Source organism: Dasypus novemcinctus, chromosome 21, assembly GCF_030445035.2.
Source record: "Dasypus novemcinctus isolate mDasNov1 chromosome 21, mDasNov1.1.hap2, whole genome shotgun sequence".
In the NCBI taxonomy this organism is placed as follows: Eukaryota; Metazoa; Chordata; class Mammalia; order Cingulata; family Dasypodidae; genus Dasypus; species Dasypus novemcinctus.
Window position 1 is genome coordinate 14757575 of NC_080693.1, and position 18410 is coordinate 14775984.

General features: G+C 48.9%; 1 protein-coding gene across 3 annotated transcripts in view; it reads left to right on the top strand.

The window, feature by feature from the left end:
* Window positions 1-10200: 10200 nt before the first annotated feature.
* PRPSAP2 (phosphoribosyl pyrophosphate synthetase associated protein 2) overlaps window positions 10201-18410 on the top strand; it is a 46776-nt gene continuing 38566 nt past the window's right edge. Inside the window, exons 1-4 of one of the 3 annotated variants that reach the window (XM_058283361.2) lie at window positions 10201-10329; window positions 15493-15588; window positions 15835-15986; window positions 16804-16856. In XM_058283361.2, the coding sequence (XP_058139344.1) occupies window positions 15868-15986; window positions 16804-16856 (172 nt within the window). In that variant the 5' untranslated portion in view covers window positions 10201-10329; window positions 15493-15588; window positions 15835-15867. Of the gene's footprint in view, window positions 10330-15492; window positions 15589-15834; window positions 15987-16778; window positions 16857-18149; window positions 18172-18410 lie in introns of those variants that run through there. The other 2 variants (XM_058283362.2, XM_058283363.1) reach the window with 2 other exon arrangements.

An 18410-nucleotide genomic window follows, 5' to 3' on the forward strand; every position in this document is an offset into this window, starting at 1 on the left:
TCTCTGCTGGACTCCACTGCCGCCGCGTGCGTCGAAGCGGGAGGCCAGGGCTGGGGCCGCGGGGCTGTCGCCAAGCACGGGGCAGTCAGAGAGAGCCAAGGGCTCGTGTCGCTCATCCCGCAGCGGCCAGGGCGGGCGCAGGCGCAGCACAGCGGCTACGGGTGCCTTCGAGGTCCGTAGGCTCGGTGAGTTCTCTCAGGAGGGCCCTGGGATCGCACCCGGGACCTTGTACGTGGGGAGCAGGTGCTCGACCACCGAGCTGCATCCGCTCCCCAAGCACGTTTTCTAAAACTTGTTTTTTTTTTCCTTTTTTAATTTTGTTAATTCTTTTATGTATTTTTTAACTGTTTGTTTTTAATTAACTTCAAACTTACAGGACAGATGCAAAAACAATGCAAAACCAGAGGAGGCATGTCTCAAGCAGTTGGGCACCCACCTCTCACATGGAAGGTCCCAGGTTCAGTTCCTGGTGCCTCCTAAAGAAGACGAGCGGATACAATGAGCAGACAGATGAGGGAGCCATCCCAGGGGGTAAAGAAACAACAACAACGCAAAACCCATACAGAGTTCTCCAACATACCTCCTCCCCCACCCTCCAGATCCTCAGACCCTCCAGCTTTTAACAGTTTGCCACATCTGTTGTTGTCATCCCTAGCCTCTGTTTATCTATTTATTTTTGGTCTATTTATCTATTTTCTAAACATTTCATAGTAGGTTGTATACATTATGCTTTTTTTTTCCCCTCTCCCATCCCCCGCCCCGTTGTCTGCTCTCTGTGTCCATTTGCTGTGTGTTCTTCTGTGCCCCTCAGTGGCACTAGGAAACTGTGTCTCTCTTTTGTTACATCATCTTGCTGCATCAGCTCTCTGTGTGTGCGGCGCCGCTCCTGGGCAGGCTGTGCTTTTTTCGCGCAGGGTGGCTCTCCTTACGGGGTGCACTCCTTGCATGTGGGGCTCCCCTATGCAGGGGACACCCCAGTGTGGCAGGGCACTCCTTGCGCGCATCAGCACTGTGCGTGGGCCAGCTCCACACGGGTCAGGAGGCCCTGGGGATGAAACCCTGGACCCTCCATATGGTAGGCAGACACGCTATCAGCAGAGCCACGTCTGCTTCCCTACATCATGCTTTTTGTACGCTTAATAGTTCCATGTCTGTTTCCTATGAACAGGATATTCACTTATGTAACCACAGTTCAAGAAATTTCAAGTTCAAGAAATGTAATGCTGATACGAAGATTACAGTCTATTCCAATTTGTCCTTTTGGGCCTTTTCTCTTCCATTATTAGTTCCAGTCCAGTATCATGTGTTGCATTCAATTGTCATGGTCTCTTTAGCTTCTTTCTTTTTTTTTTTAAATTGTGGAAACATACATGCGACATAAACTTTTGCATCTCAACCACTGCCCAGCAGACTGTTGAGGGGGATTAATCGCATGCGCAATGTTGTGCTTCCCTCATCCCCATCCATTACCAGAACCTTCCCATCATCCCAGAACGCATGAACTCCCTGGAGTGCACTGACTCGTGCACCCCTCTTTGGGCGTGCCCTTGGTCCCCTTTCCGGTGGGTTGTAAATAAGATCTCCCCAGGATGTCACTTCTGTGAGGGCGTGGTCCAGCTGCATCAGGTCACACTTTCGTCTGGATTCCTGGAATCCTTGACAAGCAGAGTCAAAGTCAGATGGAGAGAGAAGCCGCCTCGAGCAGCTGGAAGCTGGCAATTAACAACCGGGAAGAGAAAGGGGATGACGCCGCGTGCACGGTTCCTTGGGACAGCCAAGCTAAGCACCAAGGATTGCCAGCAGCCAGCCTCGGAGCACCGCCATCTTCCGGCAGAAAGCATCACCTTGGTTCTGGACTTCTAGCCTCAAAACTGTGACCCCATACACACCAACTGTTTTTTGTGTTTTTAAAGATTTATCTATTTATTTATGTCTCTCCCCTTCCCCTCCACCCTAGTTGTCTGTTCTCTGTGTCTATTTGCTGCGTCTTCTTTATCCGCTTCTGTTGTTGTCAGCGGCACAGGAATCTGTGTTTCTTTTGTTGCGTCATCTTGTGTCAGCTCTCCGTGTGGGCAGCGCCATTCCTGGGCAGGCTGCACTTTCTTTCCTGCTCTCCTTACAGGGCGCACTCCTTGTGCGTGGGGCTCCCCTACGCGGGGGACACCCCTGCGTGGCAGGGCACTCCTTGCGCGCATCAGCACTGCGCATGGGCCAGCTCCACACGGGTCAAGGAGGCCCGGGGCTTGAACCGCGGACCTCCCGTGTGGAAGACGGACGCCCTAACCACTGGGCCAAGTCTGCTTCCCGCACACCCACTGTTTGAGGCAACCTGTTGCACGGTACTTGTTTTAGCTGCCAGGAAACTAAAGCACCCTAGGCGCTTGCCCTTTACCCCTGGAAGCTGTACTCCAGGCTTTGTCTCTCTGGCTTGCTAGTCTACCTGTTTCATAGAAAGGGAATTATACAACACCTGTCCCTTTGGGGCTGAGGGGACAAATGATTCTAAAAGCCCAGGGGATATTGGCCATCCCCTTGGTCAAGTTAAAAAAAAATAGTGGCTGGTGTTATCGGGGATGAGGAGACAGGGGTGCTCCTTCTCCACTCTCATGAGCATGTCAATTGCTACAAAATTTTGGAGGTGGGGACAACATTTTAAAAGGGCCCACCTTTGACCAAACAAACATTTCTAGAAATGTAACACGAGGAAGTCGTCGGGCAAAGGTGCAAAGATGTTTTTGTCCCTAATAATAAAACAAAAAAATGCCCTGAATGAGGCTTGGTTAATAAATCATGGTCCATCCACATCCCAAAAGCTCCCAAAAAGAGCAGCTAAAAATTTATTAAAAACAAAACACAGCAAAATTAAAAAGTGCAGCTAAGAGAAAGTGGCTGTCAAGGATGTGCCACAGGACGGCATCATGATAACCCAATGGGGGGGATACTGTCATTCCCATTTCATAGATGATGGATGTGCACAGAGAGGGACAGGAGCTTATTCAAGGTCACACAGCTGGTACACAGAGGAAGATATCAGCACACAGGCAGTCTGGAAGAGGGGGAGAGATGGGGGGAGAAAAGAATCAGTGTTTTTTGTTTACACTCTGCATTAGTCTGCCAAAGGGGTGCTGGTGCAAAGTACCAGAAATCTGTTGGCTTTTATAATGGGCATTTATTTGGGGTAAAAGCTTACAGTTGGGAAGCAGATATGGCTCAAATGACTGAGCTCCTGCCTACCACATGGAAGGTCCTGGGTTCAGTTTCCAGAGCCTCCTGGAAAAGATGACCAAGACAACGACCTGGTGCAATGGGCAGGCATGGCAGACTGACGGGAACAAGATGACGCAACAAGGAGACACAGAAAGTGAAGGCAATGAGGGATACAACAAAGCATAGAGCTGAGGAGAGTCAAGCCATTGAGTGACTCTCTCCCACATGGGAGGTCCCAGGTTCAGTTCCTCGTGCCTCCTAAAGAGAAGACGAGCAGACACAGAGCACACAGTGAATGGACACAGAGAACAGACAGCGAGTGCAAAACAACGAGGGGGCAGGAGAATAAAGAATTAAAATCTTAAAGGGAAGCGGCTGTGGCTCAATCAGTTGGGCTCCCGTCTACCACATGGGAGGCCCTGGGTTTGCGTCCCAGGGCCTCCTTGTGAAGGCAGTTTCGCCCGCACGCTGCAGAATGCTGCCCAGCCCACAAGTACCACCTGGCCCGCAAGTGCTGCGGAGAGCCAACTCAGCAAGGTGACGCAACGAAAAGGGAGACAAGTAAAAACACAGAAGAGCACACAGCGAATGGACACGGAGAGCAAACAACAAGCAATAAATAAAAATAAAGAGACACACAGAAGAACACACAGTGAATGGACACAGAGCAGACAACATGCAAAAACCTGCAAGGGGGAGGGATAAAAAAAAGATCTTAAAAACAAATGCTTACAGTCTCAAGGCCATGAAAAATCCAACTGAAGGCCCTATAAGGGGTGCTTTCTCACCCAAGTCAGCTGCCACGTGTTAAAGCAAGATGGTGGGTGATATTTACCTGGTATCTCCTTCCCTTCTGGGCCTGCTCTCACAGGCGCAGCTCCACGGGGGTGGACCAGCCCACAAATGTAATTGTGGCAATTTGATATTACTTACAAATTCCAAAGACAGGTATGGATGTGATCTGGTCTGCTCCTCTGGGCATGATCCCCTCTGATTGATTTAAATTCAAAGGGTTTAGGTTTACTTGATTAAATCAAGATTGTGGCTTTCATTAGGGCGTGGGGGGTTGGTCTCCGCCCCCTTGGTGGGCTATGTAAATGGACGGTCAGTCAAGAAGAAAGGAGAAGAACAGAGAGGAAGAGAGACAGCTCCATAGCCACGGCAGGGTCCCCAGGAAGAGAGAGGAGCCATTGGCCTGATAGTTTACGGCTGAAGAGACCAGAGCAGCTGAGCCCCGCGCCAGCCTGCAGCTGAGATCAGAAGAAGCTGGGCCCACGGAGCCGGAAGAGGCAGAGGAAGCCGAACCCTGGCAGACATCATGGGCCATCTTGCTTCAACACGTGGCAAATGACATTGGGCGAGGCAGTAATAACCTTGAATTGTTCTCTTTAGGGCCTTGTAATTGTAAGCTTTTCCCTTAAATAAATATCCTTTATAAAAGCCAACACTTTGTATTAGCACCTCTTTTGTCTGGCTATACAATTCTCTTTGGGGGGGGTGGTTCATGAAATAATCTTCCACTGCCATAGGGGCCTTCTCTGGTAGGCATGGAAGACAAGGCTTTGGGGCTCTGGGATTAGCAAAAGGGTCCTGGGTAAGAGAGGGGGTTTGATGGAGGGGGAGGGCCGGAGAAGCCAGGCTTGGGGACGTCAGGACACTGGTGTCTAATATTTAATTCAGAGTTCCCTATTCTGCTCTGTCACGTGTGGAAATGCTCTCAGATATTCCAAACCTTTGCCAGCTGCACACAGTGATCCTTCTGGGAGTGGAGTTTTGGGGGAATGTGGAAAGAGGGGCAGCACTGGATTTCTTGTGAAACATGGCACTCTGATCTCTCCTGCTTAAAAACCCATTAATTTGACAGTTAAAGAATAAATATGAGACAATTAAAAAAATATGATCTTTAAAAAAATATAAACAAATCTATTATTAAAAAAAAAAAAAAGAATAAATATGGCCTAAACCCCAAGAATGAGGAGACCTCAGCCTGCAAGTTTTTCCAAAGAGTCTTTGGAGAATGGGGGCTGGATGGAGGAGTGGTATCCGGTACAACAGAGCAAGCTAAGTACTTACTACAGACAGGGGAGCCTGAGGAGAACCAAGTCATTTCGCTGAGAAACCTGGAAGCAGTGAAATGCTGGAGCCAGCTGGAGCCAGCTCACAGAAGCTAAACCTTCAGGAATTTTAGGAGCCAATTGTTAAACAGCCATCATTAAAAATTAAATTATATCAACCTACAATTACATAGATGATATTAAACTCAAAGGTAATAGTATTAGAAACTCATCACTTTGTAATTATTTTACTGCATTTTACTATTATCCCTGCTCTTATTTAGTCTATTGTTGTTTATATGGTGCAAATACTACATAAAGCTGTTCACTTCCCTTCCCCGAAGAAGACTTGTTCCTAGGTCACCCATTTTACAGGGATTTCTCAAGTACCAATTGTGCCAGGTACTGTGTTGGGTACTGGGAACGAGTGACAAGCAGAGATAAAGTGCTTTCCCTCAAGGATCTTACAGTCTAAGGGAGGTCTGAGGGGATATTTATCAAATATTCACAAAAATAAATACATAGTTAGAAATAGTGAAGCGTGCAACCAAAAAAAGGTATAGGAAACACTGGACCTGCCTGAGGTAGTTTTTTGGTTTTGTTTTTTCGGGGGAGGTGAGGGAGATGGAGTGATTCTGGGAAGACTTGAAAGTAACCATCTGAGCTGAGAGAAAATGTTTAAGCAGGCTTTAAGGTAGGAGGGGACTGCAGGAGATAGTGCATTCCTGGAAACAGGAACCATCTGTGCAAACACCCTACAGCTCAGGGTTGGAGAAAGAGGCTGGCAAGAACAGGGGCCAAATAAGGCCCCTGCAAGTGATAAAAACCCAACCCAGGGAAGCGGATGTGGCTCCAGCGATTGGGCTCCAGCCCTACCACATGGGAGGTCCCGGGTTTGGTTCCTGGTGCCTCCCAGAGGAGATGAGCAAGATGGAAGCTGGCATGATGGGCTAGCTCGGCGAGCTGATGCAACAACATGATGCAGCTAAAAGATACAAAGAGGAAACAATGAGAGAACAAGCAGGGAGCTGAGGTGGCTCAGGTGTAACTGAGCCTCCTTCCTACAGGAGAGGTTCCAGGTTCGGTTCCCAGAGCCTCCTAAAGAGAAGATGAGCAGACACAGAGAGCATACAGTGAATGGACACAGAGAGCAGATAGCGAGCGCAAACAAGGGAGGGGGATTTAAATAAAATAAATCTTAAAACAACAACAACAAAGGCAACCCAAACAGGCTTCAGAAGGTAGAGGGGAGGCTCCTGTACCTGAAAAGCCCAGGGATCTAGGGACTTCAGATTTGGCTTAAAGGCAGCTGGGCCCAGCCTGTCTCCTTCCCTCCCTTGGTCATCTCTCAGCATCTCTTTGGGGCGATTCCCCTCTAGGCACTCAACAGCAGCTGGGCAAGAGTGAGCCCCTTTTCTGCAGTTTCAAGCCCAGATCTAGAGAGTGAGCTCCTTGGGCTCTGATTGGCTCAGCGGCCTTTCCTTGGAACCAATCACCAGGTGGAGTGGCATACCCTGCCCTGATTGGCCAGATCCAGTCACATGCCAAGGATGCCATCCAAAGCCCGGGGAAGGGGACTTGTTCCAGATGTAGATGGAGGAGCTTAGGAGAGGAAGGACGTCGGTGAAGTTCTGCGAGAAGGGGGTTCCGTTTTGTCACACAAATTGTGTCACTGGGCCCCCGGGCCTTTCTCTTTGCAAGAAGTGTTGAGGCAGGTTAGTATAGGGAGGGACCCCGCAAGTGAGAACACAGCCTCGAGACCCCACCTGGAAACCCTCTGAGGGAAGGCAGCTGCCTGAGAACAAAGCCAACCCTTACAGCAGAAAAGCCTGCCAAGACCCTGGCCACAAGGTCCTTTTTTAAACTCCTGGCCTCGAAGCCCTCAAAAAGCTCTTCCTATCAGTCCCTGAAAGCTGGCAGGTGAAGGTAGAAAGGCAGCCAATGAGGACGGTACAGAGCCGAGATCCCCCTTAATATGGGGAAGGCCGAGAGGAAAGGCCTCAAAAAAGGCCCACCCTGGGGCCCCACGCACGTCTTGCCCTGTAGCACGCCTGCACCCATGTCTTGGGTCTGTACTTTTCTTGTTTATTAATAATCTCTTGTTACTGGCCTCATTAAACTGGCACATCTCTGAAATTTTTCTTGCCATGAAGCCAAGAACCTAGAAACCCAGAACCCAGCATGTTCCACCAACAGCGTGTCCCCATAAAGTTGTCCAGCAAAGGAAATGTTGCAAACGATTCCATTTTTTTTGGATCCAATCTTTGGAGAACATTTATGCTGAAGGTGATTATAACATCCCCTAATTCACAAGTTATAAGCTGAGCTGCTCTCTTACCTACAGAAGAAGGTTAGACTATGAGAAGCAGTTGCCTCTAGTTAGTTGTGTAACCTTGGATGAATAATGTCATGTCTCAGGCTTTGAAAAACCCAAAGGGGAAGAGGAAATGCAGTGTGGTGTCCTGGTTAGTGAAGTGCACAGACTCAATGCCAGGCCGCCTGGGTTGACATTTTTTCTCTCTCTCTTTTTTTGCTTTGGGTTGGAATTTTTGTCCCTCATGTTGTTTTATCTACTTTTCTTGGGGAAAGTTATTTAACCCCCTGTGTCTCAGTTCCCTCAACTGTAAAATGGAGGAGGAGGTAACAATAGTACCGACCTCATACTTTTGTAAGGGTTGAGGAAGTTATGGTTAATAATAAATATAAAGATTTAAAAGAGGACCTGACTTGGCACATGGTAAGTTCTATAAATGTTTTTGTCATTATTATGTTATCATCAACTGAGAAATAATGAACTTAGCTTCAAGGCAATAAGCATTTATTTGGGTTGGAGTCTTAGAATTGCAATTTGGGGAGCACAGATTCAGGGAGCAACCCAAATCATATCCTGTCTTGGCATTTGCAGACAAGGGTTTTTGAAGGAAAAGAAGATTAGATAAGTTGTTTATAGTTGGTGGACATGTGGCATAGTCTAAGTGTCTTTCAGGTTATTAGTTGACTGAGTTCTTTATCTTGTGGTTGGCTTATGGTGTTCAGGTGGCCTTAGGGTTCGAGGAACACTGTTGCTTGAGGGTTTGCTTAGCTGAGCAGTTTGTGATATCTGGCGGAGACCTGCAGAGAGTAACCTCCAGAATGATGTTTTAAATTTCTTAGACAGAGGAACTCTATTTTGCATTATTTCTTTTAACATTATAAATATGATAAAGAGGAAACATTCTTAAATTATAAAGAATTCAGGCAATGGATACCCCAAACACAAATTCCTTTAGAATAAAAGAAAAAATGGGCAACAACAAGGCAAATAATAATAATAATTAAGTGTGGGAAACAAAGGCATGTTGTTTCCATGGAAGCAAGTTACTTCCTTGACCACTGAGTCAAGCTGTCCCTCATGATTATCGGTGCGGAGCACAATCTTGGCTGGGTCAGCACACCTGCAGGCAGAACAATACATATAGAACAGAACAACCTGGGCAACAGGATTTATGAGTATAGTTACTGATTCTTATAATAATAGTTCCAGTAAGGTTTGTTGGGTTTTCATCCATCACTAGTTAATATAGTATGAGGTAAGGGTAATACGTAACTTGATTTTGTGCTGAATGTCACGTAGGTTAGGGGTATATATACTAGCCCCCCAACTCAATAAACTTGTCTGATGAGCTTGAGAAATCAATGCTCTCAGATCCCCTGAACCCAATCTTTCTTTGTCTTTCATTCCCGATACCTCGGGTCGCCGAACAAGACTCCGACAATTAAGCATTTAATATATGCCAGGAACTGGGCTACTAGCTCTGCACGTGTTAATTCCTCATGACAATCGGATGATACGGGAACTACAGTTGAAAGAGCAGATGAATTGGAGTCCACACCCAGGTGGTGGAGAGAGATAGCAGGCTTATTAAAGCCTGGGGAAGGACTGGAGACCGGCGGGTCTCAAATCTGCCTTCAAACAGGGGAGGGTGCAGTGGTTACCATCACAGTAGTAAGTGTACACAAAGGTGAGCCTAGTTTGAAAGAACCATGAACAAGGGTAAGGTCGGTGTAGGTCTAGTGAATTTGGGTAATTTCAAGCATTAACTTTTGGCTATTCTATAACATACTGGAAAAGTAACAAAAAAGCATCTATAGTGCTTCAGTAATCACAATCATTTCTTATTTCTTTTCTCCCGGTTACAATTTCAGGCTTCATTTTTGCTTCACAACAAGCTGGGCACTTTAGTTAATCAACTAAAACAAAACTATTTTAACGTGAGGCCACGGAGGACAGGCCAGCCCCAGTCAAGACCCTGGTGTTGGCAGAAACCAAGGTGGGGCTGGTTTTAAATTGCTGTGGTTCACCATCAGCTCCATTTTTCGGATGAGGAAACTGAGGCTAGCGGAGGTAAGCTCACCAGGGAAGGTAAGGAATTGAACCCAGACAGAGGTAATTCCAAAGTTCCTGTTGCGTGCTCTCTCAACTCCCCGCGACCGGCCTGGGAAACTCGACGCCAGCGGCCCCGCCCAGGCCGGCCCCGCCCAGGCCGGCCCCGCCCAGGCCGGCCCCGCCCAGGCCGGCCCCGCCCAGGCCGGCCCCGCCCAGGCCGGCCCCGCCCAGGCCGGCCCCGCCCAGGCCGGCCCCGCCCAGGCCGGCCCCGCCCAGGCCGGCCCCGCCCAGGCCGGCCCCGCCCAGGCCGGCCCCGCCCAGGCCGGCCCCGCCCAGGCCGGCCCCGCCCAGGCCGGCCCCGCCCAGGCCGGCCCCGCCCAGGCAGGCCCCGCCCAGGCAGGCCCCGCCCAGGCAGGCCCCGCCCAGGCAGGCCCCGCCCCTCAGGCGCCCGCCTCTTCGGGCAGGCCCCGCCCCCAGCTCCGAGCCAGGTGCTTCGGCGGCCCCGGCACTTGGCCCCGCCTATGCCCCGCCCTGGCCTCCGGCCCCGCCCCTGCCCCGCCCCCAGGTCGCGCCGTCGCCGCGGACGCCTCTCTAAGCGCGTGGAGTCGCCATTTTGCTCCTAGAGACGCCTCACGGAGTCCCGGCGCGTTCTGCCTTCGGCAGCCGAGGCTGCGGCCGGGCCGAGGCTGGGGTCGGGGCCAGGTAGGCGGGCGGGAGCAGCGGCGGCGCGGGCCGGCGGGGCGCAGGTGCCAGGGCGGGAAGCCCCGCGGGCGGGGGGTTTCCAGCCGCGGGCCGGAGGTCCCCAGCCGCGGGCCGGGGGTCCTGCGGGGAGAGCCCTGCCGCGCGCCGCCGCCCCCTCCTTCCCTCCCTCCTCGCCGAGCGGGGGCGGGCGGGCGTCCGGGCCTGGCGCGCGGCCTCGGCTGGCAGACTCCAGCCCTCCTTGCGGGACCTGCGGGCGGAGCAGCGCCGAAAACAAGCCCCCGCCGCAGCCGCTCGGGTCTCTAAGCCGACGCGGGGTCCCCGGGGTGGACTCGGCGGGCCTCGCCGCCGACGTTTCCGTTACCCGCGGGGGGTGTTTATTCCGCTCGGAGCCCGTCCCAGCCGAGGGTGAGGGAGCCCACGCTGTAATTTGTAGGCAGCTTTCTAGCTGAACATATTTTGCCCCAGTATATCAACAGCGATAGGAATTCCCTTACGTTAATACTGGCGCAGCTAGGGTGTTTTGCTTCTCTAAGGGATACGGCAGTGCGGAATGGGGATTTGGGGCGTGAGGAAATGTGTGGTCTACTGTTCACGAAGAACTTAAAATGCAAAAACAGAAGTAACCGACCCACGGTCCTGAGGCGCACTAAGCCATGCCCTCCTAGTTTGTGTTCCTTTCCTGCCCCGGTTCTTGTCCATTATTACCCAGTTGTGATTAGAGCACAGTCACAGTTGTGCTCTTTGCTTCACATCGCTGATAAGCACTTTTACATAATGCTGAATAACGCTCGTTTTTTTTTTTTTTTATTACCTTGAAGATATAGTCAGAGATTTACTCAGCTACTCATTATGGAGCCTTTCCACCAGTCTCCTTATCTTAAAAAGTTTTGCACTGGTTATCTTTGGGCAGATGTCTTTTTCCTTCTTACCTTGGAATAAATTCCCAGAAGTGAAAATATTGAGTTAAACTTCTGCATCTTTTTTTTTTTTTTTGGGGGGGGGGGCACAGGATATAAATTGTTTTCCAAAACAAGGCGTGTTTACAATAGCAGTTTTTCAAGATCTGACTGTTGGTTCGCATGCCAGTTCAATCCCACAGCGTCGGGGAGGGCTCACTGTAGGTGGGATTCAGCCTGTGTTTCAAGTCATTTTCTGTGTGGTGTTGAGACTGGCTCTCTGTGCTACAGCTAAGCCTGGGGCCCAGGTAAAGGTCTCTGCCATGCTTCTTTAGGGTTAAGCTTTATTTCCCCTCGGCTGTAAAATGCGTTTAATTCTATTACCCTTTTCATTGGGTTTGTCATAAGAATTCAGAGCACAGTGCCAGGAGTGTGCCAAAAGTGGTCAGTAAATGTTAGTTATGAGAGAGCATGCTGATGGAGAGTTGACCAAGATGCATGGCCTCTCAGGGGACTAGAGGATTCATTGTAAGTTAGATTTTGCCTTTCAAACACCCTTCATTATTGACCTGAAAAAGGCAACTTCCCTTTGAGCTCCATCAAGTATAAAAATAATAACCCTTTATACTTTATGATGCCTTTTAGTTTACCAATTACCTTTCAATGCCTTTTTTTTTAAAGATTTATTTTTTATTTATTTCTCTCCCCCACCCCCCAGTTGTCTGCTCTCTGTGTCCATTCGCTGTGTGTTCTTCTGTGACTGCTTCTGTCCTTATCAGTGGCACTGGGAATCTGTTTCTTTTTGTTGTGTCATCTTGCTGCGTCAGCTCTCTGTGTCTATTCGCTGTGTGTTCTTCTTTGTCTGCTTTTGTTGTTGTCAATACGTTAATACTGGCGCAGCTAGGGTGTTTTGCTTCTCTAAGGAATACGGCAGTGTGGAATGGGGATTTGGGGCGTGAGGAAATGTGTGGTCTACTGTTCACGAAAAACTTAAAATGCAAAAACAGAAGTAACCGACCCACGGTCCTGAGGCCCACTAAGCCATGCCCTCCTTGTTTGTGTTCCTTTCCTGCCCCGGTTCTTGTCCATTATTACCCAGTTGTGATTAGAGCACAGTCATAGTTGTGTTCTTTGCGCGTGGGCCAGCTCCACACGGGTCAAGGAGGCCCGGGGTTTGAACCGTGGACCTCCCGTGTGGTAGACGGACGCCCTAACCACTGGGCCAAGTCCACTTCCTTCAATGCCTTTTGCTACTCATTGCAACTCAGCGAGGTTAGGCTTTAGTCAGCCAGCCTTCGCTAAGTGCTTACAGTATGTATGCCAAGTGCTCTTCGATGCAGCAGGGGATATACCAGTAGCAAGTCTCTGCTGTCCTGGACCTTAAATTCTGGTGGGGGAAGCTGTTTTTACCAGGCGTCTGTCTTTGTTGTCCAGAAGGGAAGCAACGAGGCCCAGAGAGCCCTTGCAGCTGATGATGGTGGAAGGCAAACCCTAAGCTTGCCGCCCCTATGCCATTGTCTTTGGATACAAGGTGTATTTACACAGAAACGCGGTCCTGCGTGCTTTAGAGTGAGAAGCCACGGGCTTCGTGCAAAGCCCTTCACATCTGAAATACGGACGAATGGCTTTGACATGACTGCTGGCATATCCACAGCACGGGATCTTTTTGTGTGATTGCATTCGTGAGATTTAACAGGGTCTCAAACCTCTGAAGAGGAGTGTGCTTTACTTTTTAAAAGCTGAGAGTCATTGAAAAGGGTGTGTTTTCATAACATGTTAAAAATTTTCTTACACATTCTAGAGTAAAATTAGGAGAAGTGTAAAAGCAATTGTAGTTCATGAAGAGACACTGGAAGTATTATCTTTACTCTCCATTTCTCACCAAAACCTTGAGCAGAGGAGCCTCCTGCTAGCCCCATCCTCGCTGATCCTGCTTCTGAGGATGCCTCTAAAACTCCCGTTTCTCGAATTTTTGCAGAGCCTGAATTTCCCGGAGGCAGGATGGAAAGAACCAAAAAACTAGAGACAACCCTTATATTTGACCAGCTTGTGAAGTGCATGGTCACAAAGCAGGACTGTATTGAAAGTCATTTCCTCAGTAAGACTGCAGACAAATGAGCCCCCCCCCCCCAGCTTTCAGGGTGGTCTTAGGTGAGTGTTCCACGAGAGGAGCCTGGTGCTGAGTGGCTGCCACTTCAGAGACGGTGCTCAAAGGGTTAAAGGGAACTTGAACCATGATAGACGAGGAAAGGCCCTAAGACATCTGAAGAAAATACACAGAGGCAAGTGGGCTGTCGTGGGGAAAAGGACTTTGATGTGTTGCCCACAAACCTTCAAGGGAGTAATGAGGACCAGTGGGTGAAGGCTACAGGGAGAGGAATCTCTGCTTATTCTTAGGAATAGTGTGGGATGGCAAGGCCCTCAGGATGGGGGTGCCAGGGGGTCAGCCATGGTTCTGTGGCAGGAGAGCTCTTGCTGAGCAGCAGGTGGAAGGGGAGCCGGAGCGAATTACCTCAGAAGATCTCTCCCTGCCCTTTCCTTCTGAGTGCTCCAAAGTCCTCTCAGAACGCTGGTGTACTGCAAGGAGCTTCTCTGAAGGTTGAGGGATGTAGGTGATGGCCACTCCTTTTACATGACTGTGTTTGGTAGATGAATATTAGTAGTCGAGAAATAGTAGAAGTTGTCCTATGTGTAGCTTCTATTTATCAAGCGTGTCCGATATGCTGGGCTCTGAGGGAAGTGCTTTACAGAAATGATTTCCTAACAGTTTGAAATACGTGGGCTTATGGTAAATTCCTCTTTAGTCCCCCATATTTCCCATGGTGGAACCCTGGGTTGTCAGAGCTGAAATGTCCTTTAAGAGGTCATCCGTGGGGACATGGGTCCACAGACCCTGCTGTGGGAGAGTAAATTAGACTACCCTGTGACCCAGGGGTTCCGCTTCTCAGAGTTACTCCAGAGAAATCACTGCACGTGTGCACAAGGAGGCCCGTTCCAGGATGGGCACGTGGCTCAACTGTGGCTTCGCCACGCTAAGGAATTACTAGGCAGCGGTGAAAAAGAATGAAACAGGCCTCCGCAGGCAGGCCTCGGAGATCTTGCGGGTTTGCTCCCAGCACACTATGATAAAGCGAATATGGCAGTAATGCGAGTCACGAATTTCTTTTGTCTACCAAGTGCATGTAACAGTTAGGTTTGCATTACACTGTAGTCTGGTAAGAGTGTCCCGTAGCATTATGCTAAAAATGCATTGTACATACATATCTTCATTAAAATGTGACAGAGACACAAAGTGGGCACTGCTGTTAGAAAAACAGTACCAACAGACTTGCTCGTCACAGAGCTGCCACAGACCTTCAGTCTAAAAAACACAGTATCTGCGAAGTGCCATAAAATGAGGTATGCCTGTATTTTCAGACATAGATCGGCAAAACATTTTTTAGTGAGAAAACAAATTGTGGATTTGTATGCTGATGCCTCTTTATGCTAGAAACATTTATGTGCTTTTTATACATATTTTCTCTTGGGGTCAGATGCACGTGCATGTGTGGAAAAGACCTGACAGCGTCCACAGCAGACCAGCGAGAAGGGTCCCTTCTGGGAGGGCGGGTGGGGAGGAGCCTGGGCCGGGGGCGGGGACTGTCACCTTAACTACTCCCAGGCACACGGATTCGTGTATTCCTCTTGGAATTCATGGTTAATAATAACAGAGAAGCCCGGCAGCCCTTTTATAATCTCCAACCTCCTCAGAACTGTCCCAAGCAAAAAACAGGTGAGGAAACGCAGTGGGCTGTGGGGAGACGTGCCCCTCCCCCCAGCCACCTGCTCACTTGTTGCACCTGCGCCTCATCCATGATCCCCCCCCCCCCCCCCCCCCCCCGCCATTGTGCGATCTGGGCTCTTAGTCCTGAGAGTGGAACGTGGCAAAGCTTGGTGACATCCGATGGGCCGAGACCCTCGACTCCTGGCGACGCCGAGGCCAGGCTCCTTTCCGTCTGTGCCTATGGCCTGTCGTTTGGGTGTCGCTGAACTGTCCTTCAGGGTTTTTCTTTAGTCAGCTTCATCTTCCAGCTGAGGAAAGTAGAGCTGACAGGGACCGTTTTAGAAATGACCCTGGGCATCTGAGGCAGCCGGGTGGCCAGGGGCTGTTTTGTGGTAAACAGGTATTACAAGTAATGGGCTGTCGCTGGGGTTTTTAGTCTCTTCTAGGTTCAGTCAGTCCATGTCCTTGCTAATGGCTCTGCCATTTTTCTATGTGTTAATCCAGGAGGAATTTTGTTGTCAGAGAATAAAAGGAGGTTGTCCATAACTGACTTTAAGGAGCAGACAGTAAAACCCTGAGCTCTTCAGCTCCACCTTTCTTGTAAGTTGATCATTTATTCCCAGTGGTCTTGAGAACTGATTAAATCGTGTAATAACACATTTTCACAAGTTTAGAATGTGAAAATACAAAAGAACTTTCTCTGTGTCCACATGTATATATAATAAAAGACGCCATTCTGTTGAAAACTAATTTCCTATAGCTGTAAAAAAAAAGAAAAGAAAGAAAACATTCCATTCAAGTATATTTCCCATTATATGGTTCTTAACATAGTTTGCCTCCTCCTAGGCTCTCAGGATTTGGAAAACCAAGAAGGCTTTGATGTTTTGTGTGGCGCCTCCTGAATTAGAAACCAAGATGAACATAACCAAAGGTGGACTGGTGTTGTTTTCAGCAAATTCTAATTCATCGTGCATGGAGCTTTCAAAGAAAATTGCTGAGTGAGTTACTAATCGTACCTTTAAAATCTTTATTCACTGTGTAATGTTTTCATCTTGATCATCAGATTAGCACTGTGTTAAATTCTAAAGCAGATACGTTATAGTTAGTCTGTGTATTGGCTGTATATATGTGGGGGGGACTAACCTCTTTGTAAACTATGGCACCTCCCTGTCTTCATCTAGCAGACATTTATTGAGTGCCTCATACAGTGAAATGTATGAACTAATTTATAGCTTATTCAGTCTAATTTTACAATTTATTAAACCAGTGTTTATTGAGCCCCTACGTGTACTAGGCCTTGATCTATTAATAAAGATCCTTCCTTCTTAGGGAATTTATCTTTTAGTAGGGGAGTCAGAAAAGAAGCAAGTAATTAGAGCAACCACGAGGATTTCAGGTGGTGATGAACGCGATGAAGACAAGAGCATGAAAGTTGTGATGGGAGCAGGTCGCTCGAGTGGTCACCTGCCTTTTAAACTGAGGGGATGATATTTGAATTGAGAAACCAAATGGAGGTCTGGGGGCAGAGGGCACAGCAGGTTCCAGGGCCCTGTGGCATGGAGGAGGAGGTGTTGGTGTGCTGCCGAAACAGAAAGCAAGCTGGAGTTCAGAGAGCACGGGGAGAGTGGTCAGTGAGGTGGGCGGGGGCTGGGAGGTTGAGTGATGGAGTGATGTCACAATTTAATATTGACTGTAAGTCTTCCAAGGAGAATATCTTTATTTTTAAAAAATCAATTTATGAATCATCCTGCGATAGTAAAGATGTTGGGTCTATTCTCTTCCCTTTTCAGCTTTTTCCCCCTTTCTCTTCTCTAGGCGGCTGGGGGTGGAGATGGGCAAAGTGCAGGTTTACCAGGAACCTAACCGAGGTGAGCTGTCTTGGACACGCGTGACGTTGGTCTGTTTGTGGAATGCAGTGTGCTGGCTCAGTCCTTCCTCCCCCACAGTCGACAGGGCTCCATGTGCGCTGCCGCGGTGTGTGATCTGGCTCCATTGCCCGTTTAGTTCCATCAGCAGGAAGGCAAGCAGGCAAGGTGGGGAGACAGGAGATTTCTAGCTCCCACTAACCCCAACTAGATACATAACCCTGGGGCAAGTCACATCTGGGGGTTTCTACTCCAGTTTTTAGACCTTAGGCAATAAAACTTGCATAAATATATGAATGTATGAATCAGCTGATGAGCTGAATGCATTCAGATCAGTTGTCAGTGGAATTGACATCATCGTAGGCAGAAGAGTGAATCTGCAGAAGCAGATTGAGCTGGTTGTTCTTTACCTCCATCCAGGCCGGCCTGGCTTAGACGTCATGAAATCTTGTTCGGGGATACTTTTTGCTAATTTACACCATTACGTAATCAAGCTGAGTTGTAAAAAGTGTGTCTAATTTCTTTTCTTCCCCCCCCCCCCCCCCCCGCCCCCCGCCCCCCGCCCCAGTTGTCTGTGCTCTGTGTCCATTTGCTTCCTGTTCTTCTTTGTCCGCTTCTGTTGTTGTCAGCAGCACAGGAATCTGTGTTTCTTTTTGCTGTGTCATCTTGCTGCATCAGCTCTCCATGTGTGCAGCTTCATTCCTGGGTAGGCTGCACTTGTTTCCACTGGGCAGCTCTCCTTACAGGACGCACTCCTTGCGCGGGGGCCACCCCTGCGTTGCAGGGCCCTTGCATGCATCAGCACTGTGCGTGGGCCAGCTCCACACAGGTCAAGGAGGCCCGGGGCTTGAACTGCGGACCTCCCGTGTGGTAGACAGATGCCCTAACCACTGGGCCAAGTCCGCTTCCCTCTTAACTTCTTTTTAAAGGGTAGATATTTACAGTTACTTTAGCAGTATTGATGGACCACATATCCTTGGCAAGTTACTTAAACTTTCCAAACTGCAAGTTATTAGAGCTGTTTTGAGGATTGAATGGAACGGTTTGTATGCCTAACACAGTTCTTGGCACATAGTCGATGCTCAATGAATACTAGTTCCCCTTTCTTCACTGTAGGACTTTGTCAAGTATTAAATAATATAAAGATTATAGAAATCTTTAATAAAAGGCACAATTTTGTTGTGCCTTTATTTAGTTCTTCATTACTGAGCCATCTTTCCTAACTCCCCAAGATCCCCTTTGTTGCTTCTGTAGGGGAAAAGTGTAATATTTCAAGAAAGTATACAGGGAGAACTCCGGGAAGATTCTGCCTGTAAAGGTAATTGGATGTGTCCCTTTGTTTGGGGTCTACAGGGAGGGCCAGGGGAGAACAAGCTGGGGAAGCCTCAGGAGGGAGTTGCCGTGCCCGCCTGGCCTGTGACTGAGGACAGAGAAAACCCTCGGCATCTATTGCGTGTTGATGGTGTCCTGTCACCAGATTCTGAAAAGGTGGATGGAGTTTGGGGTGATGAGAGGTGACAGGGTCCCAGAGGTAGCAGTATCAGTGATAGAATCCAG